Source organism: Carcharhinus amblyrhynchos, unplaced genomic scaffold, assembly GCF_965287045.1.
Source record: "Carcharhinus amblyrhynchos unplaced genomic scaffold, sCarAmb.v2.hapA chromosome_115, whole genome shotgun sequence".
Classification (NCBI taxonomy): Eukaryota; Metazoa; Chordata; class Chondrichthyes; order Carcharhiniformes; family Carcharhinidae; genus Carcharhinus; species Carcharhinus amblyrhynchos.
In genome coordinates, this window is record NW_027649855.1 from 204,609 (window position 1) to 232,315 (window position 27,707).

The 27,707-nt window shown below is 46.9% G+C and overlaps 1 protein-coding gene across 1 annotated transcript in view; it reads right to left on the minus strand.

The window, feature by feature from the left end:
• The window catches only part of fbxo41 (F-box protein 41), a 451,090-nt gene that overhangs the window by 171,461 nt on the left and 251,922 nt on the right, over window positions 1-27,707 (minus strand). Inside the window, exon 6 of the mRNA XM_080183008.1 lies at window positions 9,361-9,722. Coding sequence (XP_080039134.1) covers window positions 9,361-9,722 — 362 coding nt within the window. The remainder of the gene's footprint in view (window positions 1-9,360; window positions 9,723-27,707) is intronic.

Below are 27,707 nucleotides of genomic sequence, written 5' to 3' on the forward strand. Positions count from 1 at the left end.
ATGTTAGGGGTAAGTTTTTCACTCAGAAGGTGGTGAATGAATGGAATCGGCTGCCGTCGGTGGTGGTGGAGGCGAACTCGCTGGGGTCTTTTAATGAGTATATGGGATTGAATGGGATTGGGGGTTATAGATAGGTCTACGGCTTAGTAGGTATAGATGTGATCGGCGCAACTTGTGGGCCGAAGGGCCTATTTGTGCTGCAGTGTTCTATGTTCTATGTTAACTTACCAACCACTGAGGACAGACTCACTGGTTGGTAATTTCCCGAGCTATCCCTGTTCCCTTTCTTGAAAATAGGAACCACATCTGCAATCCTCCAATCCTCCGGAACCTCTCCCATCTCCATCGACGACGCAAAGATCATCGCCAGGGGCTCTGCAATCACTTCCCTTACCTTCCACAGTAACCTGGGGTACATCCCATCCGGTCCCGGCGACTTGTCTATCTTGATAGAATTTAAAAGTTCCAACACATCCTTTTCTTAACATCCACATACTCAATCTTTCCAGTCTGCCGCAAACCTGTAGTACAACCTCCCAGATCACTTTCCACCATGAATACCGAGGCAAAGTACTCATTAAGCACCTCTGCCATTTCTTCCAGTTCCACAGAGACTTTTCCCCCTTCACCTTTTATAGGTCCAATCCCTTCACTTCTCATCCTTTTATTCTTCACATATTTGTAGAATGCCTTGGGATTCTCCTTAATCTTACCCGCCAAGGCCTTCTCATGTCCCCTTCTGGCTCTCCTAATTTCCTTTTTAAGTTCCTTTCTACAAGCCTTGTACTCCTGTAGATCCTTAACATCTCCTAGCTCTCTGAACCTTTTATACGCCTTTCTTTTCTTCCTGACTAGGTTCACCACAGCCTTCATGCACCACAGCTCCCGCGACCTACCAAAACCTCCTTGTCTCATCGGAACGTTGTCGTGCAGAGCTCCAGTCAAACATTCCTTGAAAATCCGCCACCTTCCTTCAGTACTTTTCCCCAAGAACACCTCCTTCCAGTTTACTAGTCCAATTTTCTGCCTGATGTCTTCATATTTCCCCTTACTCCAGACAAACACCTTCCTAGCCTGCCTGATCCTATCTCTTTCCAATGCTATCGTGAAGGAGATAGAATTATGATCGCCATCCCCGAGATGCTCTCCCACCGAGAGATCCGACACCTATCCTGATTCATTAGCCAGCACCAGGTCAAATACAGCCTCTCCCCTCGTAGGCTTATCCATGTGCTGTGTCAGGAAACCCTCCTGAACACACCTAACAAACTCCTCCCCATCCAAACCCCTTACCCTAGGGATATTCCAGTCTATGTTTGGGAAATTAAAGTCTCCCATCACGACAACTCTGTTATTACTACATCTCTCTAGGATCTGTTTCCCTATCTGCACCTCAACTTCCCTGTCACTATTGGGGGGGCCTATAGAAAACACCCAGCAAAGTTATCGACCCCTTGCTGCTCCTAACTTCCACCCACAGAGACTCCGTAGACAGTTGCTCCACAGCATCCACCTTCTCTGCAGCCATGACACTGTCCCTGATCAACAGTGCCACTCCGCCACCTCTTTTGCCCCCCTCCCTGTCCTTCCTGATGCATCTGAATCCTGGCACCTGAAGTACCCAGTCCTGTCCCTGAGACATCCAAGTCTCGGTAATGGTCACCACATCACATTCCCAAGCAGCAATCCACGCCCTAAGCTCATCTACTTTGTTCACTACACTCCTGGCGTTAAAATAGACACACCTCAGACCCTCGGTCTGGGCACTTCCCTTCTCCATCACCCGTCTAATCTCCCTCTCATACTGTCTACAGTCCTTCTCTACCTGGGAGCTAACCTCCTCGCTCTTAGTCGCCTCATCACTATTCCCTCCCCCCATCCTTTCTAGTTTAAAGCCCCCCCAGTAGCCCTCGCCAACCTTCCCGCCAAGATATTGGTCCTCTGGGATTCAAGTGCCACCCATCTTTATTGTACCGGTCACACCTGCCCCTAAAGAGGTCCCAATGATCCAGGAACCGGAATCCCTGCCCCCTGCTTCAGTCCCTCAGCCACGCATTCACCCTCCACCTCATTCCATTCCTGCTCTCACTCTCCCGTGGCGCAGGCAGCAATCCTGAGATTACTACCTTCGCTTTCCTCTTTCTCAGCTGTCTACCTAATTCCTTATAATCCCTTTTCATGACCCCTTCCCTCTTCCTGCCTATGTCAGCGATACCTATATAAACCACAACCTCCGGCTCCTCCCCCTCCCCTTTCAGGATGTCTGGGAAGCGTCCAGAGACATCCCGGGTCCCAGCTCCAGGGATGCAAACGCCATCAGCAGCTCCCGTCTGCGTCCGCAAAAACGCCTGTCTGATCCCCTCACTATGGAGTCCCCTATTAACATTGCCTTGCTGCTCTTTTTCTTACTTTTTTGAAGTACTGGGTCAGGCTCAGCTCCAGAGACCTGGCCATCGCTTCCTCCCCCAGGTGAGCTGTCCCCCCCAGCAGTACTCAGACAGGAATACTTATTTTGAAGGGGGACATCCACCGGGATGCTCTCTATCACGTGAGCTTTCCCCTTCCTAACCGTTACCCACTTGCTTTCTTCCCATTGCCCCGGTGTGACCACTTGCCGGTAGCTCCTGTCAATTGCCTCCTCATTCTCTCTAATGAGACGAAGATCCTCGAGCTGCAGTTCCAGTTCCTTAACCTGGTCCCTTAGGGACTGCAGCTCCACACACCGAGCACAGATATGGACATCTGGGAGACCAGGAGCCTCCAGGACCTCCCACGCATTGCATTGGCAACAACATACTGGCCTCACACTCATACTTGCCCCTTTTAGAAATACAGAGAAAAAAGTAATAAAAACTTATAACTTACCTTGCTTCACCCTTTTCGCTTAGGCCCTGTGAGTCAAAGCCCTTACAGCTCACACAAAAAAAAACAAATAAGAAAGGAAGGAAAGGTGATAGAAGTGTTCATGAGTGATCACTTTGGGACCAGTGACCATAATTCCATTAGTTTTAAGATAGCTATGAGAATGCTGGGTCTGGCCCAGAAGTTAAAATTCTGGGCCAATTTTGATGGTATTAGACAGGAACTTCCAAAAGTTAATTGGGGGAGTATATTGGCAGACAAAGGGACATCTGGTGAGTGGGAGGCTTTAAAATGTGTATTAACCAGGGTTCAGGTTAAGCACATTCCTCTTAGAGTGAAGGGCAAGCTGGTAGAAGTAGGGAACCCTGGACGACTCAGGATATTGAGGCCCTGGTCAAAAAGAAATAGGCAGCATCTGACATGCATAGGCAGCTGGGATCAACTGAACCCCTTGAAGAGTACAGAGGTTGATCATAGAACATAGAACACTACAGCACAAACAGGCCCTTCGGCCCACAAGTTGCGCCGACCACATCACCTACCAACCTACAGACCTATCTATAACCCTCAATCTCATTAAACCCCATATACTCATCCAGAAGTCTTTTAAAAGACCCCAGCGAGTTCGCCTCCACCACCACTGACGGCAGCCGATTCCATTCACTCACCACCCTCTGAGTGAAAAACTTACCCCTAACATCACTTCTGAACCTCCCTCCCCGCACCTTAAATCTGTGTCCTCTCGTAGCGACCATTTCAAACCGGGGAAATAGCCTCTGAGAGTCCACCCTATCTATCCCTCTCAACATTTTGTAAACTTCTATCAGGTCGCCTCTCAACCTTCGTCTCTCCAGGGAAAAGAGTCCCAGCTCCCTCAACCTAACTTCATAAGGCATGCCTCCCAGTCCAGGCAACATCCTTGTAAATCTCCTCTGCACCCTTTCAATAGCTTCTACATCTTTCCTATAGTGAGGCGACCAGAACTGCGCACAATACTCCAAATGAGGCCTGACAAGGGTCTTATAAAGTTCCAGCATTACCTCCCGACTCCTAAACTCAATCCCTCGATTAATGAAGGCCAGTACACCATACGCCTTCTTGACCACCTCCTCCACCTGCGAGGCCGATTTAAGAGTCCTGTGGACCCGGACCCCAAGATCCTTCTGCTCCTCAACACTACTCAGACTTCTGCCCTTAATAGTGTACTCGTTCATCCCGTTGGTTCTGCCAAAATGGACGACAACACATTTATCCGCGTTGAAGTCCATCTGCCACTTCTCCGCCCAGTCCTGCATCCTATCTATGTCCTGCTGCAACTTTTGCCATCCTTCCAGATCATCCACAACACCACCGACCTTCGTGTCATCAGCGAACTTACTTACCCATCCCTCCACTTCCTCATCCAGGTCATTTATGAAAATGACAAACAACAAGGGTCCCAGAACAGATCCTTGAGGCACTCCGCTGGTGACTGACCTCCATTCAGAAAAAGCCCCATCCACAACCACTCTCTGCCTTCTGCAGGCAAGCCAGTTCTGGATCCACAAGGCCAAAGGCCCTTGGATCCCATGCCCTCTCACCTTCTCAAGAAGTCTTGCATGGGGGACCTTATCAAACGCCTTGCTGAAGTCCATGTACACTACGTCCACGGCACTTCCTTCGTCAATGTGTTCAGTCACATTATCGAAGAACTCAACTAGGCTTGTAAGGCACGACCTGCCCTTGACAAATCCATGCTGACTATTCCTGATCATGTCAAACCTCTCCAAATGTTCGTAAATCTTGTCCCTCAGAAGCCTCTCCATCAGCTTACCAACCACTGAGGTCAGACTCACCGGTCGGTAATTTCCCGGGCTATCTCTGTTCCCTTTCTTAAAAATAGGAACTACATCCGCAATCCTCCAATCCTCTGGAACCTCTCCCGTCTCCATTGACGACGCAAAGATCATCGCCAGGGGTTCTGCAATCTCTTCCCTCGCCTCCCACAGTATCCTGGGGTACATCCCATCTGGTCCCGGCGACTTATCTACCTTGATAGAATTCAAAAGTTCCAACACATCCTCCTCCTTAATATTCACGTACTCAATCCTTTCCATCTGCTGCAAATCCATAACAAAATCTCCCAGATCGGCTTCCACCGTGAATACTGAGGCGAAGTACTCGTTAAGCACCTCCGCCATTTCTTCTGGTTCCACACAAACCTTTCCCCCCTCACCTTTTATCGGTCCTATCCCTTCTCTTCTCATCCTTTTACCTTTCACATATTTATAGAAGGCCTTGGGATTCTCCTTAATCTTACCCGCCAAGGTCTTCTCATGACCCCTTCTGGCTCTCCTAATTTCCCTTTTAAGTTCCCTCCTACAGTCCTTATACTCCTCAAGATCTTTAACATCTCCTAATTCCCTGAACCTCTTGTACACCTTCCTTTTCTTCCTGACTAGGTTCAACACATCCTTTGTGCACCACGGTTCCCTCGACCCACCAAAACCCCCTCGTCTCATCGGAACGTTGTCATTCAGAGCTCCAGACACACATTCCTTGAATATCTGCCACCTTCCTTCGGTACTTTTCCCTAAGAACGCCTCCTTCCAGTTTATTTGTCCAAGTAACTTCCTGACTTCTTCGTATCTCCCCTTACCCCAGACAAACACCTTCCTAGCCTGCCTGATCCTATCTCGTTCCAACGCAATTGTGAAGGAGATAGAATTATGGTCACCATATCCAAGATGCTCTCCTACCGAAAGATCCGTCACCTGCCCTGGTTCATTCGCCAGTACCAGGTCAAGTACAGCCTCTCCCCTCGTAGGCTTGTCCACATACTGCGTCAGGAAACCCTCCTGAACACACCTAACAAACTCCTCCCCATCTATACCCCTTACCCTAGGGATATTCCAGTCGATGTTTGGGAAATTGAAGTCTCCCATCACGACAACTCTGTTATTAAAACATCTCTCCAGAATCTGTTTCCCTATTTGCACTTCAACTTCCCTGTCACTATTGGGCGGCCTATAGATTACACCCAGCAAAGTTTTTGACCCTTTGCTGTTCCTAACTTCCACCCACAGAGATTCTGTAGACAATCCCTCCACGACATCCTCTTTCTCTGTAGCCATGACACTATCCCTGATCAACAGTGCCACGCCACCACCCCTTCTGCCACCCTCCCTGTCCTTCCTGAAGCACCTGAAGCCTGGCACCTGAAGTACCCAGTCCTGTCCCTGAGACATCCAAGTCTCCGTAATGGCCACCACATCACAATCCCAAACAGCTATCCACGCCCTAAGCTCATCTACCTTATTCACTATACTCCTTGCATTAAAATATATACACTTCAGCCCCTCAGTCTGGGCATTTCCCATCTCCACCACCTGTCTAACCTCCCTCGCATACTGCCTGCGGTCCTCCCCTACCTGGGAGCGAACCTCCTCCGTCCCAGTTTCCCCAACACAGTTCCCTCCCCCCATCCTTTCTAGTTTAAAGTCCCCCCGGTAGCCTTAGCCAGTCTTCCCGCCAAGATACTAGTCCCCCTGGTATTTAAGTGCCACCCGTCCCTACTATAGAGGTCCCACCTACCCCTAAAGAGGTCCCAGTGATCTAGGAACCGAAATCCCTGCCCTCTACACCAGTCCCTCAGCCACGCATTCACCCTCCACCTCATTTCATTTCTTCCCTCATTCTCCCTTGGCACAGGCAGCAATCCTGAGATTACTACCTTCGCTTTTCTCTTCCTCAGCTGCCTACCCAGTTCCCTATAGTCCTTTTTCACAAGTGCCTCCCTCTTCTTACCTACATCAGTAGTACCTATATGTACTACTACCTCTGGTTCCTCACCCTCCCCTTTCAGGATGTCTGGGACCCGCCCAGAGACATCCTGGATCCCAGCCCCAGGGAGACAAACCACCATCCGCGACTCCCTTCTACGTCCACAAAAACGCCTGTCTGCGCCCCTCACTGTGGAGTCCCCTATTAATACTACCTTTCTGCTTCCCTTTTTGATTTTTTGGCTCACTGGCTCAGCTCCAGAGAGCTGGCCATCGCTTCCTCCCTCAGATGAGCTGTCCCCCCCAGTAGTACTCAGGCCGGAGTACTTATTTTGAAGGGGGACATCCACCGGAGTGCTCCCCATCACCCGTGTTTTCCCCTTCCTAATGGTAACCCAAGTGCCCTCATCCCGTTGCCCTGGTGTGACTACCTGCTGGTAGCTCCTTTCTATAACGTCCTCACTCTCCCTAACTAGCCGAAGGTCCTCGAGCTGCATTTGCAGTTCCTTAACCTGGTTTCGTAGGGCCTGCAACTCCACACACCGAGCACAGGTGTGGATGTCTGGCAGGCCAGGAGCCTCCAAGACCTCCCACATGTTGCATTGGCAACAACATACAGGTCTCACACTCATATTTACCCCTTATAGCAACCCAAAGGAAAAAAGGAAAAAAAAAACTTACAACTTACCTTATCTCTTTGGCCCTGTGAGCCAAAGCACTTACAGCACACACAAATACAAAAGCAGTCTTACCAGCTCTCAGACAGAGCCCCTCTCTCTCTCTCTCTCTCTCTCTTTTTTTTTAGGAGTAGAGTAGAGTTAATAAAGAAATCAGGGGGGCAAGGAGTACATGTTCATAGCTCCTTGAAAGTGGAATGACAGGTGAACAGGGTGGTGAAAAAGACAAACAAAGAACAATACAGCACAGGAACAGGCCCTTTGACCCTCCAAGCCTGCACCGATCATGTGTTCTTAACTAGACCATCCATTTGTATCCCTCTATTCCTAGTCTGTTCATGTGGCTATCTAGATAAGTTTTAAATGATCCCAGCGTGTCTGCCTTAACCACCTTGCTTGGTAGTGCATTCCAGGCCCCCACCACCCTCTGTGTAAAATACTTCCCCCGCATATCTGTATTGAACCTTGCTCCTCCTTACCTTGAACTTGTGTCCCCTTGTGTTTGTCATTTCTGACCTGGGAAAAAGCTTCCAACTGTTCACTTTATCTATGCCCTTCATAATTTTATAAACTTCTATTAGGTCGCTCCTCAACCTCCGTCTTTCCAGGGACAACAACCCTAGTTTACTCAATCTCTCCTCATCGCTAATATCCTCCATACCAGGCAACATCCTGGTAAACCTTTTCTGCCAAAGCCTCCATGTCCTTCTGGTAGTGTGGCGAACTGGATGCAGTATTCCAAATGTGACCTAACCAATGTTCTGTATAACTGCAACATCATATGCCAACTTTTGTACTCTATGCCCCATCCAATACAAGCAAGCAAACCATATGCCTTCTTCACCACCTTCTCCACCTGTGCTGCCACCTTTAAGGATCTGTGGACTTGAACATCCACATCCCTGTGTGTCTATACTCCTGATGGTTCTGCCATTTATTGTATAGCTCCCCCGTGCATTAGATCTACCAAAGTGTATCACTTCGCATTTATCTGGATTAAATTTCATCTGCCATTTCTCTGCCCAATTTTCCAGCCGAGCTGTATCTTGCTGTAATCTCTGACAATGTTCATCACTATCCGCAAACCTACTAATCAGACCAGCTACATCTTCTTCCAAATCATTTGTATATATCACAAACAACAGAGGTCCCTGCGGAACACCACTAGTTACAGATCTCCAATCAGAAAAAGACCCCTCCACTATTACCCTTTGTCTTCTATGGTCAAGCCAGTTCTGTACCTATCTAGCTAATTCACCTTTGATCCCATGAGATTTAACCTTTTGCACCATTTGGCACACTTGGTTTCATTGGTCAGACAACTGAATACAGGAGTTGGGCCATCTTGTTGAAGTTGTACAAGGCATTGGTAAGGCCACACTTGAAATACTGTGTAGTTTTGGTCACCCTATTAGAGAAAGGATATTATTAGACTAGAAAGAGTGCAGAAAAGATTTACTCGGATACTACTGGGACTTCATGGTTTGGGTAATAAGGAGAGGCTGGATAGACTTGGACCTTTTCTCCACCGCGTAGGAGGCTGAGGGGTGACTTTATAGAGGTCTATAAAATAATGAGGGGCACAGATCAGCTAGATAGTCAATATCTTTTCCCAAAGGTTGGGAAGTCTAAAACTAGAGAGCAGAGGTTTCAGATGAGAGAGGAGGTATACAAAAGGGTCCAAAGGGGCAATTGTTTCACACAGAGGCTGGTAAGTGTCTGGAACAAGCTGCCAGAGGTAGTAGCAGAGGCGGCTACAATTCTGTATTTTTAAAAGCGTTTAGATAGTTACATGGAAAGGATGGGTATAGAGAGATATGGGCCAAATGCGGGCAATTGGACCAGCTTAGTGGTGAATGGCACAGATGGCAGGGACAACTTAGGCTGAAGGGACTATTTCCATGCTGTAAACCTCTATGACTCTATGATAATTGTCCAAATGGCCTTCTCCAGCTCTTATTTTTATGTTTTTATCCATGAAGTTGGTATCAAATATAACATGTTATTGATGGATATTTGCTTCACTAATTTGATATTGTTAAGATATAATACACACTTACTTGTACTCAGTCGGTAAACTTTGGCACGATGTGACCCAAATTTCTGAGACTCTGCTGAACTTGTGTTTTCTGGTTCCCATACTTCCGCCTCAGATTCTGTTGTTCTAGATCCTGCATCTGACACATCACCTTCTTCGCCTTCTGTGCTGTTACGATACGGCCTACGGTGCCAGTTTTCAACAGCTTGCCTCCGTAGAGCTGTACTCCGAGATATGGGATCCCTGACACACTTACTCTCTGAGTTGCGGCTTTGTTTATGATAATAGATCCTTGCAGGAGTTTGTTCAATGTGCTGCATATCTACAGATGGTGTAAAACTGTCACTATCATAGCACCGTGACACATGCCCTGCCGGTTTTGGTCTGGTGGAAACAGTAAGAACACAAAAAAGGAAAGTTAATAGGTCTCCACAGCTGAAAAAATCCCATATTTAAAAATAAATTACTCATTATATTACATAGCATTTATTAACCATTAGTTTTATAATTCCAAATTATAAATATTAAATTATGTCGACAATACAAATATATAAACATAGAAACTAGAAGCAGTAGTAGGCTATTCGACCCTTCGAGCATGTTCCGCCATTCATCTCGATCATGACTGGTCATCTAATTCAATATCCTGATCCCCTCCTTCCTCCCATATCCCTTGATCCCTTTAGCCCCAATAGCTATATCGAATTTCTTCTTGAAATCAGACAATGTTTTGGCCTCAACTACATTCCGTCGTAGTGTATTCCACACATTCACCACCCTCTGGGTGAAGAGATTTCCTCAATCCTAAAAGGTTTACTTTTGTGGGATATTGCAAGCCTAGTCAAAGAGAAAAAGGAAGCATTTGTCAAAGCTAGGACACTTGGAACACATGAAGCAAGTGTGGAATACAAGGAAAGTAGAAAGAAACTTAAGCAAGGAGTTAGAAGGGCTAAAAGGGGTCATGAAAAAGCATTGGCAGCAGGATTAAGGAAAATCTCAAGGCTTTTTCTACATATATAAAGAGCAAGAGGGCAGCCAGGCAGAGGGTTGGCCCATTCAAGGACAAGGGAGGGAGTCTATGGGTGGAGCCAGAGGAAATGGGTGAGGTATTAAATGAGTACTTTGCGGCAGTATTCACCAAAGAGAAGGACTTTTAGAGTCACAGAGTCATAGAGTTTACAGCATGGAAACAGGCCCTTCGGCTCAACTTCTCCATTCCACCCTTTTTCTTAAAAATCCCAATCTAATCTGAATTGTCTGCCTTTGGCCCATATCTCTCTATCCCCATCATACCCATATAACTATTTAAATGCTTCTTAAAAGACAAAATTGTACCTGCCTCTACTATTACCTCTGGCAGCTTATTCCAGACACTTACCGCCCTCTGTATGAAAAAATTGCCCTTGTGGACAATTTTGTATCTCTCCCCTCTCACTCCTTAAAAGTCACCACCGTATCTGCTTCCACAACCTCCCCTGGTAACGGGTTCCAGGCACCCACTACTCTCTGTGAAAAAAATCCGCCTCGTGGAACTTCGGAACAGGAAGGGGTCGATAACTTTATTGGGTGTTTTCTATAGGCCACCCAATAGTAACAGGGATGTTGAAGGGCAGATAGGGAAACAGATCCTGGAGAGGTGTAGTAATAACAGAGTTGTGATGGGAGACTTTAATTTCCCAAACATCGATTGGAATATCCCAAGGATAAGGGGTTTGGATGGGGAGGAGTTTGTTAGGTGTGTTCAGGAGGGTATAAAACATAGAACATTACCGTGCAGTACAGGCCCTTCGGCCCTCGATGTTGCGCTGACCAGTGGAACCAATCTAATGACCCTCTAACCTAAACTATTCCAATGTTATCCATATGCCCATCCACTGACTATTTGAATGCCCTTAAAGTTGGCGAGTCCACAACTGCTGCAGGCAGGGCACTCTACGACCTTACTACCCTCTGAGTAAAAAACCTACCTCGGACATCCGTCCTATAATTACCACCCCTTAATTTAAAGCTATGTCCCCTCGTGTTAGACATCACCATCCGAGGTAAAAGGCTCTCACTGTCCACTCTATCTAATCATAGAACATAGAACATAGGATGTTGCCTGGTATGGAGGGGAGGTCCTATGAGGAGAGACTGAGGGATCTAGGGTTGTTTTCGTTGGAAAGAAGGCGGCTAAGAGGGGATCTTATTGAAACATATAAGATGATTAGAGGTTTAGATAGGGTGGATAGTGATAGCCTTTTTCCTCGGATGGAGAAAGCTAGCACGAGGGGGCATGGCTTTAAATTAAGGGGGGGTAGCTACAGGACGGATGTCAGGGGTAGGTTCTTTACCCAGCGGGTGGTGAGGGATTGGAATGCCCTGCCTGCTGCAGTTGTAAATGCGTCTAGTTTGGGGGCGTTTAAGAGATCTCTGGATAGGTTTATGGACGAAATGGGATTGGTATAGGCTAGTGGGTCATTGTTTTTGTAACTGGTCGGCGCAACATCGTGGGCCGAAGGGCCTGTTCTGCGCTGTAATGTTCTATGTTCTATGTTCTATAGAACATTACAGCGCAGAACAGGCCCTTCGGCCCACGATGTTGCGCCGACCTCTGATCATCCTCTGATCATCTTGTATGCGTCAATTAGGTCACCTCGTAACCTTCTTCTCTCTGACGAAAACAACCTCAAGTCCCTCAGCCTTTCCTCATAAGACCTTCCCACCATACCAGGCAACATGCTGGTAAACCTCCTCTGCACCCTTTCCAATGCCTCCACATCTTTCTTATAATGCGGCGACCAGAACTGTACACAATTCTCCAAGTGCGGCCGCACCAGAGTTTTGTACAGTTGCAACATGACCTCACGGCTCCAAAATTCAATACCTCTACCAATAAAAGCTAACACACCTTACGCCTTCTTAACAACCTTATCAACCTGGGTGTCAACTTTTGGGGAGCTATGCACATGTACACCGAGATCTCTGCTCGTTGACACTACCAAGAGTCCTTCCAGTAACCCTATATTCTGTAATCCTGTTACTCTTACCAAAGTGAATCACCTCACACTTCTCCGCATTAAACTCCATTTGCCACCTCTCAGCCCAGCTCTGCAGCTTATCTATGTCCCTCTGCAAACTGTAACATCCATCCTCACTGTCTACAACTCCTCCAACTTTAGTGTCATCCGCAAATTGAATCTATCCTTCTACACCCTCATCTAGGTCATTTATGAAAATGACAAACAGCACTGGCCCCAAAACAGATCCTTGAGGTACACCACGAGGAACTGAACTCCAGGTTGAATATTTCCAAGTTTCTCCAACCTCTCTTCATAGCTAATGCCCTCCATACCAGGCATCATCCTGGTAAATCTTTTCTGTACTCTCTCTAAAGCCTCCACATCCTTCTGGTAGTGTGGTGACTAGAATTGAACGCTATATTCCAAGTGCTGCGTAACTAAGGTTCTATAAAGCTGCAACATGACTTGCCAATTTTTAAACTCAATACTCCGGCCGATAAAGACAAGCATGCTGTATGCCTTCTTGACTATCTTCTCCACCTGCATTGCCACTTTCAGTGACCTGTGTACCTGTACACCCAGATCCCTTTGCCTATCAATACTCTTAAGGGTTCTGCCATTTACTGTAAATTTCCTAACTGTATTACATCTTCCAAAATGCATTACCTCACATTTGTCCAGATTAAACTCCACCTGCCATCTCTCCGCCCAAGTCTCCAACTGATCTATATCCTGCTGTATCCTCTGATGGTCCTCATCGCTATCCACAAATCCACCAACCTTTGTGTCGTCCGCAAACTTACTAATCAATCCAGTTACATTTTCCTCCAAATCATTTATATATATTACAAACAGCAAAGGTCCCAGCACTCATCCCTGAGGAACGCCACTTATCAGAAATGCCTCCATTCAAAAACGCACCCTTCCACTGCTACCTTCTGTCTTCTTTGACTGAGCCAGTTTTGTATCCACCTTGCCAGCTCACCTCTGATCCCATGCAACTTCACCTTCTACATCAGTCTGCCATGAGGGACCTTGTCAAAGGCCTTGCTGAAGTCCATGTAGACAACATCCACTGCCCTGCTCTCATCAATCATCTTTGTCGCTTCCTCAAAAAACTCGATCAAGTTTGTGAGACACAACCTCTCGTTCTTAAAACCATGTTGCCTCTCATTAATACATCCACTTATTTCCAAGTGGGAATAAATTCTGTCTCGAAGAATCCTCACCAATAATTTCCCTCTCACTGATGTAAGGCTCACTGGCCTGTAATTATCTGGATTATTCTTGCTACCCTTCTTAAACAAAGGAACAACATTGGCTATTTTCCAACCCCCTGGGACCTTCCTGTAATGTGGAGACGCTGGCGTTGGACTGAGGCGATGACATTTTCTTCCTCTGGACTCATGGTGAATAATCACTGAAACAACTTTGTTAATGATGACATTAACAAGTTCCATCCCACCATCAGACTCACCATGGACTACTCTCCGGAATCGGTTGCATTCTTGGACGCACATATCTCCATCAAGGACAGTCACCTCAGCACTTCACTATACCACAAGCCCACAGATAACCTCACGATGCTCCACTTCTCCAGCTTCCAACCTAAACATGTTAAAGAAGCCATCCCCTATAGACAAGCCCTCTGTATAAACAGGATCTGCTAAGATGAGGAGGATCGCAACAGACACCACCAGACACTGAACGATACCCTCATAAGAACAGGATATAGCACTCGACTCATCAATTGACAGTTCTGACGCGCCACAGTGAAAAACCGCACTAACCTCCTCAGAAGACAAACACAGGTCACGGCTGACAGAGTATCTTTGTCATCCAGTACTTCCCCAGAACTGAGAAGCTACGACATCTTCTCTGGAACCTTCAACATGTCACTGATGAAGACGAATATCTCGCCAAAGCCATCCCCACACTCCCACTCCTTGTCTTCAAACAACCTCAACCTCAAACAGACCATTGTTCGCAGCAAACAACCCAGCCTTCAGGAGAACAGTGGCCACGATACTACAGAACCCTGCCATAGTAACCTCTGCAAGACATGCCGGACCATCAACATGGATGCCATCATCTCACATGAGAACATCATCCACCAGGTACACAGTACATACTCTTGCAACTTGGCCAACGTTGTCTACCTGACACGCTGCAGGAAAGGATGTCCTGAGGCATGGTATATTGGGAAGACCATGCAGATGCTACGACAACAGATGAATGAACACCGCTTGACAATCACCAGGAAAGACTGTTCTTTTCCTGTTGGGGAACACTTCAGCGGTCACGAGCATTCAGCCTCTGATCTTCGGGTAAGTGTTCTCCAAAGGTATAGATGTGATTGGTGCAACTTGTGGGCCGAAGGGCCTGTTTGTGTTGTAGTGTTCTATGTTCTAAAGGGGCCTTCAGGACATATGACAAAGCACAGTCGCGAACAGAGACTGATAGCCAAGTTCCACACATATGAGGATGGCCTCAGCCAGAATCTTGGGTTCATGTCACACTATCTGTAACCCCAACAACTTGCCTGGGCTTGCAAAATCTCAGTAGCTGTCCTGTCTGGAAACAATACACATCTCTTTAACCTGTGATTAACCCTCTCTCCACTCACATTGTCTGTACCTTTAAGACTTGATTACCTGTAAAGACTCGCATTCCAACCATTATTTTGTAATTTGAGTTTGTGTCTTTATATGCCCTGTTTGTGAACAGAACTCCCACTTACTTGACGAAGGAGCAGCGCTGCGAAAGCTAGTAACTTGTGCTACCAAATAAACTTGTTGGACTTTAACCTGTGTTGTGAGACTTCTTACTGTGTGCAACTTCCTTGTAGCCAGTAAAGATACAAACATTTCTCTCAAGGCCCCAACAATTTCCTCCCTCGCTTCTCTCAGTATTCTGGGGTATATCCCATCAGGCGCTGGGGACTTGTCTGTCTTAATGTTTCTCGAGAACCTCAATGCCTCCACCTTTTTGATCTCAACATGACTCAAACTACTTACACATGCTTTCCCAGACTCATCATCCACCAAGACTTGGGATATTGAGGCCCTGGTCAAGAAGAAAGAGGCACATGACATGCATAGGCAGCTGGGATCAAGTGAATCCCTTGAAGAGTATAGAGGGTGTAGGAGTAGAGTTAAGAGAAAAATTAGGAGGCCAAAAAGGGGACACGAGATTATTTTGGCAGATAAGACAAAGGAGAATCCAAAGAGCTTCACATAAATGGCAAAAGAGTTACAAAGGAGAGAGTAGGGCCTCTTAAGGATCCACAAGATCATCTATGTGTGGATCCACAAAAGATGTATGAGATCCTAAATGAATATTTCCAATCAGTATTTACTGTTGAGAAAAGCATGGATGTTAGAAAACTTGGGGAAATAAATAGGGATGTCTTGAGGGGTGTACGTATTACAGAGAAGGAGGCGTTGGAAGTCTTAAAGCACATCAAAGTTGATAAATCCCCAGGACCTGGTAAAGTGCACAAGAACATAAGAACATAAGAAATAGGAGCAGGAGTAGGCCATCTAGCCCTTCGAGCCTGCCCCACCGTTCAATAAGATCATGGCTGATCTAAAGTGGATCAGTTCCACTTTCCCACTTTCTGCCCATAACCCTTAATTCCCTTGTCTGTCAGAAACCTATCTACCTGTGACTTAAATATATTCAGCGAGGTAGCCTCCACCACTTCAACGGGCAGAGAATTCCAGAGATTCACCACCCTTTGACTGAAGAAGTTCCTCCTCAACTCTAAGCTAAACCGCCCCCCCCCCGCCCCTTATTTAAAGGCTGTGTCCTCTAGTCCTGCTATCCTTTCTAAGCAGGAAGAATCTCTCTACCTCTACCCTATCCAACCCCTTCATTATCTTATACGTCTCTACAACATCCCCCCTCATCCTTCTAAACTGCAACGAGTACAGACCCAGTCTATTTATTCTCTCTTCATAGTCTAACCCCCTCATCTCCGGTATCAGCCAAGTGAACTTTCTTTGCACTCCCTCCAAGGCCAATATATCCTTCCGCAAGTGCAGCGACCAAAACTACACACAGTACTCCAGTTGCAGCCTCACCAGTACCCTGTACAGTTGCAGTAAGACCTCCCTGCTTTTATATTCTATCCCCCTCGCCTTAAAGGCCAACATTCCATTCGCCTTCTTGATCACCTGCTGCACCTGCAGACTGGGTTTTTGCGATTTGTCCACAAGGACCCCCAGGTCCCTCTGCACCGTAGCATGCTGCAGCTTTTCACCTTTTAAATAATAATCCCTCCTACTATTATTTCTGCATCCCAGGACATTGTGGGAAGCTAGGGAGGAAATTGCAGGTCCCCTGACAAAGATATTTGAAATATCGACATGGGTGAGGTGCTTGAAGGTTGGGGAGTGGCAAATGTTGTGCCTTTGTTTAAAAAGGGCTACAGGGAAAAACCTGGGAACTAAGGCCAGTGAGCCTCACATCTGTGGTGGGTAAATTTTTGGAAGGTATTTTGAGAGATTGGTGGAACGGCAAATTGCGTGGAGGGTGTGGAGAGTCTGCAGAAGGATCTAGATAGGCTGGGCGAATGGGCCAGGAAATGGCAAATGGAATTTAATGTTGGCAAGTGCGAGGTGGTACACTTTGGTAGGAATAATGGTAGGAAGCACTATTACTTACGTGGCAAAAAGCTGCAGCAGACGACGGTGCAGAGGGACCTCGGGGTCCTTGTGCATGAGTTGCAAAAACCCAGCCTGCAGGTGCAGCAGGTGGTCAGGAAGGCGAATGGGATGCTGGCCTTCATCGCGAGGGGGATTGAATACAAAAGTAGGGAGGTCTTGCTGCGGCTGTATAGGGCATTGGTGAGGCTGCAGCTGGAGTACTGTGCGCAGTTTTGGGCGCCGTACTTACGCAAGGATATTTTGGCCTTGGAGGGAGTGCAGAGGAGGTTTACTAGGCTGATACCAGAGTTGAGGGGGTTGAGCTATGAGGAGAGACTGAATAAACTAGGCTTGTACTCGTTACAGTTTAGAAGAATGAGGGGAGATCTCATTGAGGCGTATAAGATGATGAATGGGATGGATAGGATAGAGGTGGAGAGACTCTTCCCGCTCAGAAAGGACAGTAGGACTAGGGGGCACAGCCTCAAGATAAAGGGGGGGCGGTTTAGAACGGAGTTGAGGAGTAACTTCTTCACTCAAAGGGTGGTGAATCTCTGGAATTCTCTGCCCGTTGAGGTGGTGGAGGCTGCCTCGCTAAATATTTTTAAGGCGCAGGTTGATGGGTTTTTGATAAGCGAGGGGATTAAGGGTTATGGGGGGAGGGCGGGAATGTGGAACTGAGCCACGACAGATCAGCCATGATCTTATTGAATGGCGGGGCAGGCTCGAAGGGCTAGATGGCCAACTCCTGCTCCTATTTCTTATGTTCTAATGAGAGACAGGATCTCCACGCACTTAGAGATGCAAGGACTGATTAGCAACAATCAGCATGGCTTTCTGAGTGGAAAATCATGTCTCACAAATTTGATTGCATTTTCTGAAGGGATAACCAAGAAGGTAGATGAGGGCAGTGCAGTTGATGTTGTCTATATGGACTTTAGCAAGGCCTTTGACAAGGCACAACATGGTACATTGTTGCATAAGGTTAAATTTCACAGGATCCAGGGTGAGGTATAGAACATAGAACACTAGAGCACAAACAGGCCCTTCGGCCCACAAGTTGCGCCGATCACATGCATATCTACCAGGCCATAGAACTATCTGTAACTCCCAATTCCATTAAATCCCATATACTCATCCAGAAGTCTTTTAAAAGACCCCAGCGGGTTCGCCTCTACCACCACCGATGGCAGCCGATTCCACTCATTTACAACCCTCTGAGTGAAAAACTTACCCCTAACATCCCCTCTGTATTTGCTTCCCAGCACCTTAAACCTGTGTCCTCTCGTAGCGACCATTTCAGCCCTGGGAAATAGCCTCCAAGAATCCGCCCTATCTATTCCTCTCAACATTTTGTAAAGCTCTATCAGGTCGCCTCTCAACCTTCGTCTCTCCAGGGAGAAGAGACCCAGCTCCCTCAACCTATCTTAAGGACATGAGAAAATAAGAACAAAGAACATAAGAACATAAGAAATAGGAGCAGGAGTTGGCCATCTAGCCCTGTGAGCTGCCCCGCCATTCAATAAGATCATGGCTGATCTGAAGTGGCTCAGTTCCACTTTCCCGCTTTCTCCTCATAACCCTTAATCCCCTTGCCTACCAAAAACCTATCTACCCGCGTCTTAAATATATTTAGCGAGGTAGCCTCCACCACTTCAATGGGCAGAGAATTCCAGAGATTCACCACCCTTTGAGTGAAGAAGTTCCTCCTCAATTCTGTTCTAAACTGCCCCCTCCTTATCTGAGGCTGTGCCCTCTAGTCCTGTTGTCCTTTCTGAGCGGGAAGAACCTCTCCACCTCTACCCCATCCATCCCTTTCATCATCTTATACGTCTCAATGAGATCCCCCCTCATCCTTCTAAACTCTAACGAGTACAAGCTCAGTCTATTCAGCCTCTCCTCATAGCTCAACCCCCTCAACTCCGGAATCAGCCTAGTGAACCTCCTCTGCACTCCCTCCAAGGCCAAAATATCCTTGCGCAAGTGCGGCGACCAAAACTGCAAAACTGCAAATCTTCATAAGGCATGCCTCCCAATCCAGGCAACATCCTTGTAAATCTCCTCTGCATCCTCTCAATAGCTTCCACATCCTTCCTGTAGTGAGGCAACCAGAACTGCGCACAGTACTCCAAGTGGGGTCTGTCAAGGGTCTTATAAAGTTGTAGCATTATCTCCCGATTCCTAAACTCAATCCCTCGATTAATGAAGGCCAGTACACCATACGCCTTCTTGACCACATCCTCCACCCGCGAGGCCGATTTAAGAACCAGACCCCAAGATTCTTCTGCTCCTCAACACTGCTAAGACTCCTACCCTTGATATTGTACTCCTTCATCCCACTGGTCCTGCCAAAATGGGCCACTACACATTTATCTGCGTTGAAGTCCATCTGCCACTTCTCCGCCCAGTCTTGCATCCTATCTATGTCACGCTGCAACTTCTGACATCTCTTCAGACTATCCACAACACCACCAACCTTCGTATCGTCAGCGAACTTACTGACCCATCCCTCCACTTCCTCATCCAGGTCATTTATGAAAATGACAAACAGCAAGGGTCCTAGAACAGATCCCTGGGGCACTCCACTGGTGACCAACCTCCATGCAGAAAAAGACCCATCCACAACCACTCTCTGCCTTCTGCAGACAAGCCAGTTCTGTGTCCATAAGGCCAAAGCCCCTTGGATACCATGCCCTCTCACCTTCTCAAGAAGTCTTGCACGGGGGACCTTATCAAACGCCTTGCTGAAGTCCATGTAAACCAAGTCGACTGCCCTTCCTTCATCAATGTGTTCAGTCACATTTTCAAAGAACTCAACTAGGCCCGTAAGGCACGCCCTGCCCTTGACAAAGCCGTGCTGACTATTTCTGGTCATTCTAAACTTCTCTAAATGCTCATAAATCTTGTCCCTCAGAAACGTCTCCATCAACTTACCAACCACTGAGGTCAGACTCACCGGTCGGTAATTTCCCGGGCTATCCCTGTTCCCTTTCTTGAAAATAGGAACCACATCCGCAATCCTCCGGAACCTCTCCCATCTCCATCAACGATGCAAAGATATATGTTCATGATATGGAAATGCGAACTAAATGTAATATCCCCAAATTTGCAGATGTCACAGCTGTGGGAGGTGGTGAGCTGTGAGGAGGATGCAGAGATACTTCAGTGTGATTTAGAAAAGTTGTATGAGTGACAAATAATTGGCAGATAGAATATAATGGGGATAAACATGAAGTTTATCTGAATGGCTGTAAATTGGGAGAGAGGAGTGTACAGCAGGACCATGTGCACCAACATTCAATGTAAGCATGCAGGTGCAGCAGGCAGGAAAGAAGGCAAATGACAAGTTGGCCATCATTGCGAGAGGTTTCAAGAGGTTTCCAAAAACTAATGAAAGCAAATTACTGTGAATGCTGGAATCTGAAACCAAAAGAGAAAATGCTTGAAAACTGCAGCATCTATAAGGTGACAAAAACGGTCGACGAAGGACAAGCCGTTGATGTCGTCTACATGGATTTCAGTAAGGCATTTGACAAAGTCCCTCATGGTAGGTTGGTTGAAAAGGTTAAGGTTCATGGGATACAAGGCCAGGTATCTAGATGGATTGATAACTGGCTTGGTAAGAGGAGACAGAGTAGTAGTGGAAGGGTCCTTTTCTAGCTGGAGGTCTGTCACTAGTGGTGTGTGTCAGGGCTCAGTACTGGGACCTCTTCTATTCGTAATACATATAAATGACTTGGAAGAAGGCGTACGTGGTGTGATCAGCAAGTTTGCAGATGGCACAAAGACGGCAGGATTGGCGGACAGTGAGGAGCAGTGTCAGGCAATACAACGGGATATAGATAGGTTGGTATATTGGGCAGATAAATGACAGATGGAACTTAATCCTGATAAATATGAGGTGATGCATTTTGGGAGAAATAATGTAGGGGGGAGTTATATGATAAAGGGTAGACCTATAAAGAGTATAGAAATGCAGAGGGACCTGGGGGTGCAAGTACACAAGTCTTTGAAGGTGGCAGTACAAGTGGAGAAGGTTGTGAAGAAAGCTTATGGTATGTTAGCCTTTATAGGAAGGGGTATAGAGTATAAGAGCTGGAGTCTAATGTTGCAGTTGTATAGAACGTTGGTTAGGCTGCATTTGGAGTACTGCGTCCAGTTCTGGTCACCTTACTACCGGAAAGACGTGGAGACCCTGGAGAGAGTGCAGAGGAGGTTTACCAGGATGCTGCCTGGTATGGAAGGACTGGGTTATGAGGAAAGATTGGGCAAATTGGGGTTGTTTTCCCTCAAAAGACAGTGACTGAGGGGAGATCTAATAGAGGTATATAAGATTATGAAGGGTATAGACAGAGTAAACAGTGGTAAGCTTTTTCCTAGGTTGGAAACGCACATTACGGGGGCCACGGGCTTAGGATGAGGGGGACGAGGTATTTGGATGTTAGAGGGAGGTTTTTCACACAGAGGGTAATGGGGATATGGAATGCCCTGCCAAGTAAGGTGGTGGAGGCAGGCACGCTGGAGTTGTTTAAGAGTTACTCAGACAGGCACATGAGTGGGTTGGAGATGGGAGGATATAGGAGATTGTTTTAAATAAGGTTCAGGGGCCTTGGGACGTCCCTGGGAATCAATTGATTCCTATGGACCTTCCAACATATTTTCTGGCTCACTTGTTTCACTTGGGGATTTCCTTGAATGTGTGTATAAGGATGTGGATGATACTGATGTTTTTCTCTTTTAATCCACAGGTGCTTCGGTCCGCCTTGTTGTCCAACGAGGGGCATACACACGATGGGGCATACGAGGGCTGCTCTTGGTTGTTTCAAGAATAGCCTAGTACTTCACGTCGTTTGTGTACGCTTAAACTGGACCAGCAACACGACAGCTCAGTGACTATCACTGTTTGCTGTGGATTTGGGCCAGTGTCTGTGGGAGTTTGCGCATTCTCTCTGCGCTTGCGTGGGTTTTCTCCGGGTGCTCCGGTTTCCTCCCACACCCCAAAGCTGTGCTGTTAGGCTGATTGGTGTAACGAATTGTCCCTAAATTAGTCTTCCCTCAATGTGGAATGCCATAAGCATAGACAAGGGTCATAGAACATAGAACACTACAGCACAAACAGGCCCTTCGGCCCACGAGTTGCGCTGATCACATCAACACCTATCTATAACCCCCAATCCCATAAAACCCCATATACTCATCCAGAAGTCTTTTGAAAGACCCCAGCGAGTTCGCCTCCACCACCACTGACGGCAGCCGATTCCATTCACTCACCACCCTCTGAGTGAAAAACTTACCCCTAACATCACTTCTGTACTTTCCTCCCCGCACGTTAAACCTGTGTCCTCTCGTAGCAACCATTTCAACCCGGGGAAATAGCCTCTGAGAATCCACCCTATCTATTCCTCTCAACATTTTATAAACCTCTATCAGGTCGCCTCTCAACCTACGTTAAACCTCTGAACCATTATTTCTCTTCGGTGTTCACGCAGGACGATATGAATGTAGCTGAGGAGGTCACTGGGGTGAAGGGGTGTAAAATAGAAAGTATTGCAATTGATACAGAGAATGTGTTGGATATTCTAGAAGGGTTGAAAATAGATAAGTCCCCTGGTCCAGACGGGATTTACCCTAGGATTCTATGGGAGGCAAGGGAGGTGATTGCAGAGCCACTGGCTCTGATCTTCAGGTCGTCGTTGGTCTCTGGTATAGTACCGGAAGATTGGAGGACAGCGAACGTTGTCCCATTGTTTAAGAAGGGGAACAGAGACTTCCCTGGGAATTATAGACCAGTGAGTCTTACTTCTGTAGTGGGCAAGGTTTTAGAAAGAATTATTAGGGATAGGATTTATAGTTATTTGGAGAGTAATGAATTGATTAGAGATAGTCAGCATGGTTTTGTAGCGGGAAGGTCGTGCCTTACTAACCTTATTGAGTTCTTTGAGAAGGTGACCAAAGAGGTGGATAGGGGTAAGGCAGTAGACGTGGTATATATGGATTTTAGTAAGGCGTTTGATAAGGTTCACCATGGTATGCTTCTGCAGAAAATGCAGATGTATGGGATTGGTGGTAATTTAGGTACTTGGATCAGGAATTGGTTAGCAGATAGGAGACAGAGGGTGGTGGTTGATGGTAATTATTCATCATGGAGTTCGGTTACGAGTGGTGTGCCTCAGGGATCTGTTTTGGGGCCACTGCTGTTTGTAATCTTTGTTAATGATCTGGATGAGGGTATAGTTGGGTGGATTAGTAAGTTTGCTGATGACACCAAAGTCGGAGGTGTGGTAGATTGTGAGGAAGGGTGTCGAAGTTTGCAGGGTGACTTGGACAGGTTGCAGAGCTGGGCCGAGAGGTGGCGGATGGAGTTTAATGCGGAGAAGTGTGAGGTAATCCATTTCGGTAGGAATAACAGATGTGTTGAGTATAGGGCTAACGGGAGGACTTTGAATAGAGTGGAGGAGCAGAGGGATCTAGGTGTATGTGTACATAGATCCCTGAAAGTTGGGAATCAAGTAGATAAGGTTGTTAAGAAGGCGTACGGTGTCTTGGCGTTTATTGGTAGGGGGATTGAATTTAGGAGTCGCAGCGTCATGTTGCAACTGTACACAACTCTGGTGCGGCCGCACTTGGAGTACTGTGTGCAGTTCTGGTCCCCACATTACAGGAAGGATGTGGAGGCTTTGGAGAGGGTGCAGAGGAGGTTTACCAGGATGTTGCCTGGTATGCAGGGGAGGTCCTATGAGGAGAGACTGAGGGATTTGGGGTTGTTTTCACTGGAAAGAAGGCGGCTAAGAGGGGATCTTATAGAAACATATAAGATGATTAGAGGTTTAGATAGGGTGGATGGTGATAGCCTGTTTCCTCGGATGGAGAAAGCTAGCACGAGGGGGCATGGCTTTAAATTAAGGGGGGGTAGTTATAGGACGGATGTCAGGGGCAGGTTCTTTACCCAGAGGGTGGTGAGGGACTGGAATGCCCTGCCTGCTGCAGTTGTAAATGCGCCTAGTTTGGGGGCGTTTAAGAGATTGGTGGATAGGTTTATGGACGAAAAGGGATTGGTTTAGATTAGTGGGTCAATGTTTTTTTTTAAAAATAAGACTGGTCGGCGCAACATTGTGGGCCGAAGGGCCTGTTCCGCGCTGTAATGTTCTATGTTCTACGTCTCTCCAGGGAAAAGAGACCCAGTTCCCTCAACCTAACTTCATAAGGCATGCCTCCCAGTCCAGGCAACATCCTTGTAAATCTCCTCTGTACCCTTTCAGTAGCTTCTACGTCTTTCCTATAGTGAGGCGACCAGAACTGTGCACAGTACTCCAAATGAGGCCTGACAAGGGTCTTTTTGACAAAGTACCTCATAAGAGGTTATTGCAGAAGGTCAGGGGACTTGGAGTTGGGGGTAGGGTGTTAGCGTGGATAGAGGATTGGTTGTCAAATAGGAGGCAGAGAGTGGGGGTCAATGGGTGCTATTCGGATTGGCGGATGGTGACTAGTGGAGTGCCCCAGGGGTCGGTGCTGGGGCCTCAGCTTTTTACCATTTATATAGATGATCTGGAGGAGGGAACCGAGTGTAGGGTGTCGAAATTTACGGATGACACCAAGATTGTGGGAACGGCAAATTGTGCGGAGGGTGTGGAGAGTCTGCAGAAGGATCTAGATAGGCTGGGCGAATGGGCCAGGAAATGGCAAATGGAATTTAATGTTGGCAAGTGTGAGGTCGTCCACTTTGGTAGGAAGAATGGTAGGAAGGACTATTACTTACGGGGCGAAAAACTGCAGCAGGCGACGGTGCAGAGGGACCTCGGGGTCCTTGTGCATGAGTCGCAAAAACCCAGCTTGCAGGTGCAGCAGGTGGTCAGGAAGGCGAATGGGATGCTGGCCTTCATAGCGAAGGGGATTGAATATAAAAGTAGGGAGGTCTTGCTGCAGCTGTATAGGGCATTGGTGAGGCCGCAGCTGGAGTACTGTGTGCAGTTTTGGGCGCCGCACCTGCGCAAAGATATTTTGGCCTTGGAGGGAGTGCAGAGGAGGTTTACTAGGCTGATACCAGAGTTGAGGGGGTTGAACTATGAGGAGAGGCTGAATAAACTAGGCTTGTACTCGTAGGAGTTTAGAAGAATGAGGGGAGATCTCATTGAGACGTATAAGATGATGAATGGGATGGATAGGATAGAGGTGGAGAGACTCTTCCCGCTCAAAAAAGACAGTAGGACTAGGGGGCACAGCCTCAAGATAAAGGGGGGGCGGTTTAGAACGGAGTTGAGGAGGAACTTCTTCACTCAAAGGGTGGTGAATCTCTGGAATTCTCTACCCATTGAAGTGGTGGAGGCTGCCTCGCTAAATATTTTTAAGAAGCGGGTTGATGGGTTTTTGATAAGAGAGGGGATTAAGGGTTATGGGGAGAGGGCCGGAATGTGGAACTGAGCCACGACAGATCAGCCATGATCTTATTGAATGGCGGGGCAGGCTTGAAGGGCCAGATGGCCTACTCCTGCTCCTATTTCTTATGTTCTTATGTTCTTATAAAGTTGCAGCATTACCTCCCGACTCCTAAACTCAATCCCTCAATTTATGAAGGCCAGTACACCATACGCCTTCTTGACCACCTCTTCCACCTGCGAGGCCGATTTACGAGTCCTGTGGACCCGGACCCCAAGATCCTTCTGCTCCTCAACACTACCAAGACTCCTGCCCTTGATAGTGTACTCATTCATCCCGTTGGTTCTGCCAAAATGGACGACTACGCATTTATCCGCGTTGAAGTCCATCTGCCACTTCTCCGTCCAGTCCTGCATCCTATTTATGTCCTGCTGCAACTTTTGCCATCCTTCCAGACCATCCACAACACCACCGACCTTCGTGTCATCAGCGAACTTACTTACCCATCCCTCCACTTCCTCATCCAGGTCATTTATGAAAATGACAAACAGCAAGGGTCCTAGAACAGTCATCGGTGGAGAGGGGACTCACAATGTTAAAATGATGGCGCGGGCTCGTTAGGCCGAAGGGCCTGTTTCCTGTGCTGTGTTGTTCTTTGTTCATAAGCAAAGAAAAGAGCTGATGTTTCACATCCAGATTATCCTTTGTCAAAGCTTGGTTCCAAAGACTGATAATCCTCTGAGAGAAGAAATTCCTCCCCCTCATCATCCTAAATCAGAGACTTCCTATTTTTAATGTATTGCTCAGTTATAGATTATGAGAGGTATGGTTAGAGTGGATAGTCACAAGCTTTTTTCCCAGGGCGGAAGAGTCAATTACTTCTTGACAGAAGCCAGAGAGTGGTTGTAGAGGGTTGTTTTTCAAACTGGAGGCCTGTGACCAGCGGTGTGCCTCAAGGATCAGTGCTGCGTCCACTGTTATTTGTCATTTGTATTAATGATTTGGATGAGGATATAGGGGGCATGGTTAGTAAGTTTGCTATTAACACTAAGATTGGTGGCATAGTGGACAGTAAAGAAAGTTATCTTCAATTGCAATGAGATCTTGATCAATTGGGCTAGTGGGCTGACGAAAGGCAGATGGAGTTTAATGCGAGGTGATGCATTTTGGTAGACTGCACCAGGGCAGGACTTACTCAGTTAATGATAGGGCAGTGGGGAGAGTTATAGAACAAAGAGATCTAGGGGTACATGTTCATAAATGCTTGAAAGTGGAGTCACAGGTGTCAGAGTGGTGACGAAGGCATTCGGCATGCTTGGTTTCATCGATCAGAACATTGAATACAGGAGTTGGAATGTCCTGCTGAAGTTGTACAAGAAATTGGTCAGGCCACAGTTGGAATACTGTGTGCAATTCTGGTTACCCTATTATAGAAAGGGTATTATTAAACTGGAAAGAGTGCAGAGGAGATTTACTAGGATGCTTGCCAGGACTTGATGGATTGAGTTATGGAGAGAGGTTGGATAGACCGGGACTTTTTTTTCTGGAGTGTAGGAGACTGAGGTGTGATCTTATAGAGGTCTATAAAATAATTAGGGGCACAGATCAGCTAGATAGTCAACATCTTTTCCCAAAGGCAGGGGACTCTAAAACTAGAGGGCATAGGTTTAAGGTGAGAGGAGAGAAATACAAAAGTGTCCAGAGGGACAATTTTTTCACAAGAGGGTGGTGAGTGTCTGGAACATGCTGCCACGGGTAGTAGGAGAGGCGAGTACAATGATATGACATCTTTTAAATAGCATTTAGATAATTAAGTGGGTACGATGGGTATAGAGGGATATGGGCTAAATGTGGGCAATTGGCATTAGCATAAGGGTTTTAAAAAAAAGGGCTGCATGAACAAGTTGGTCTGAAGGGCCTGTTTCTGTGCTGTAAACCTCTATGACTGACTAGGGGACATAGTTTTAAAATGCGAGGGGCAAGGTTTAAGGGAGATGTACAAGGCAGATTTTTTACACAGACAATAGGGGGTGCCTGGAACACTTTGCCAGGGGAGGGAGTGGAAGTGGATTCAGTAGTGATTCTGAATCAATGGATGGGAGGCTGGTTTGCAGATGGATTGGGCTACATTCACGACCTTTTGTAGTTTCTTGCAATCTTGGGCAGAACAGGAGCCATACCAAGCTGTTTTACAACCAGAAAGGTTGCTTTCTATGGTGCATCTGTAAAAGTTGGTGAAAGTCATAACTGACAATGCCAAATTTCCTTAGTCTTCTGAGAAAGTAGAGGCATTGGCAGGCTTTTGTAACTATAGTGTCAGCATGGGGAGACCAGATCTAGACACC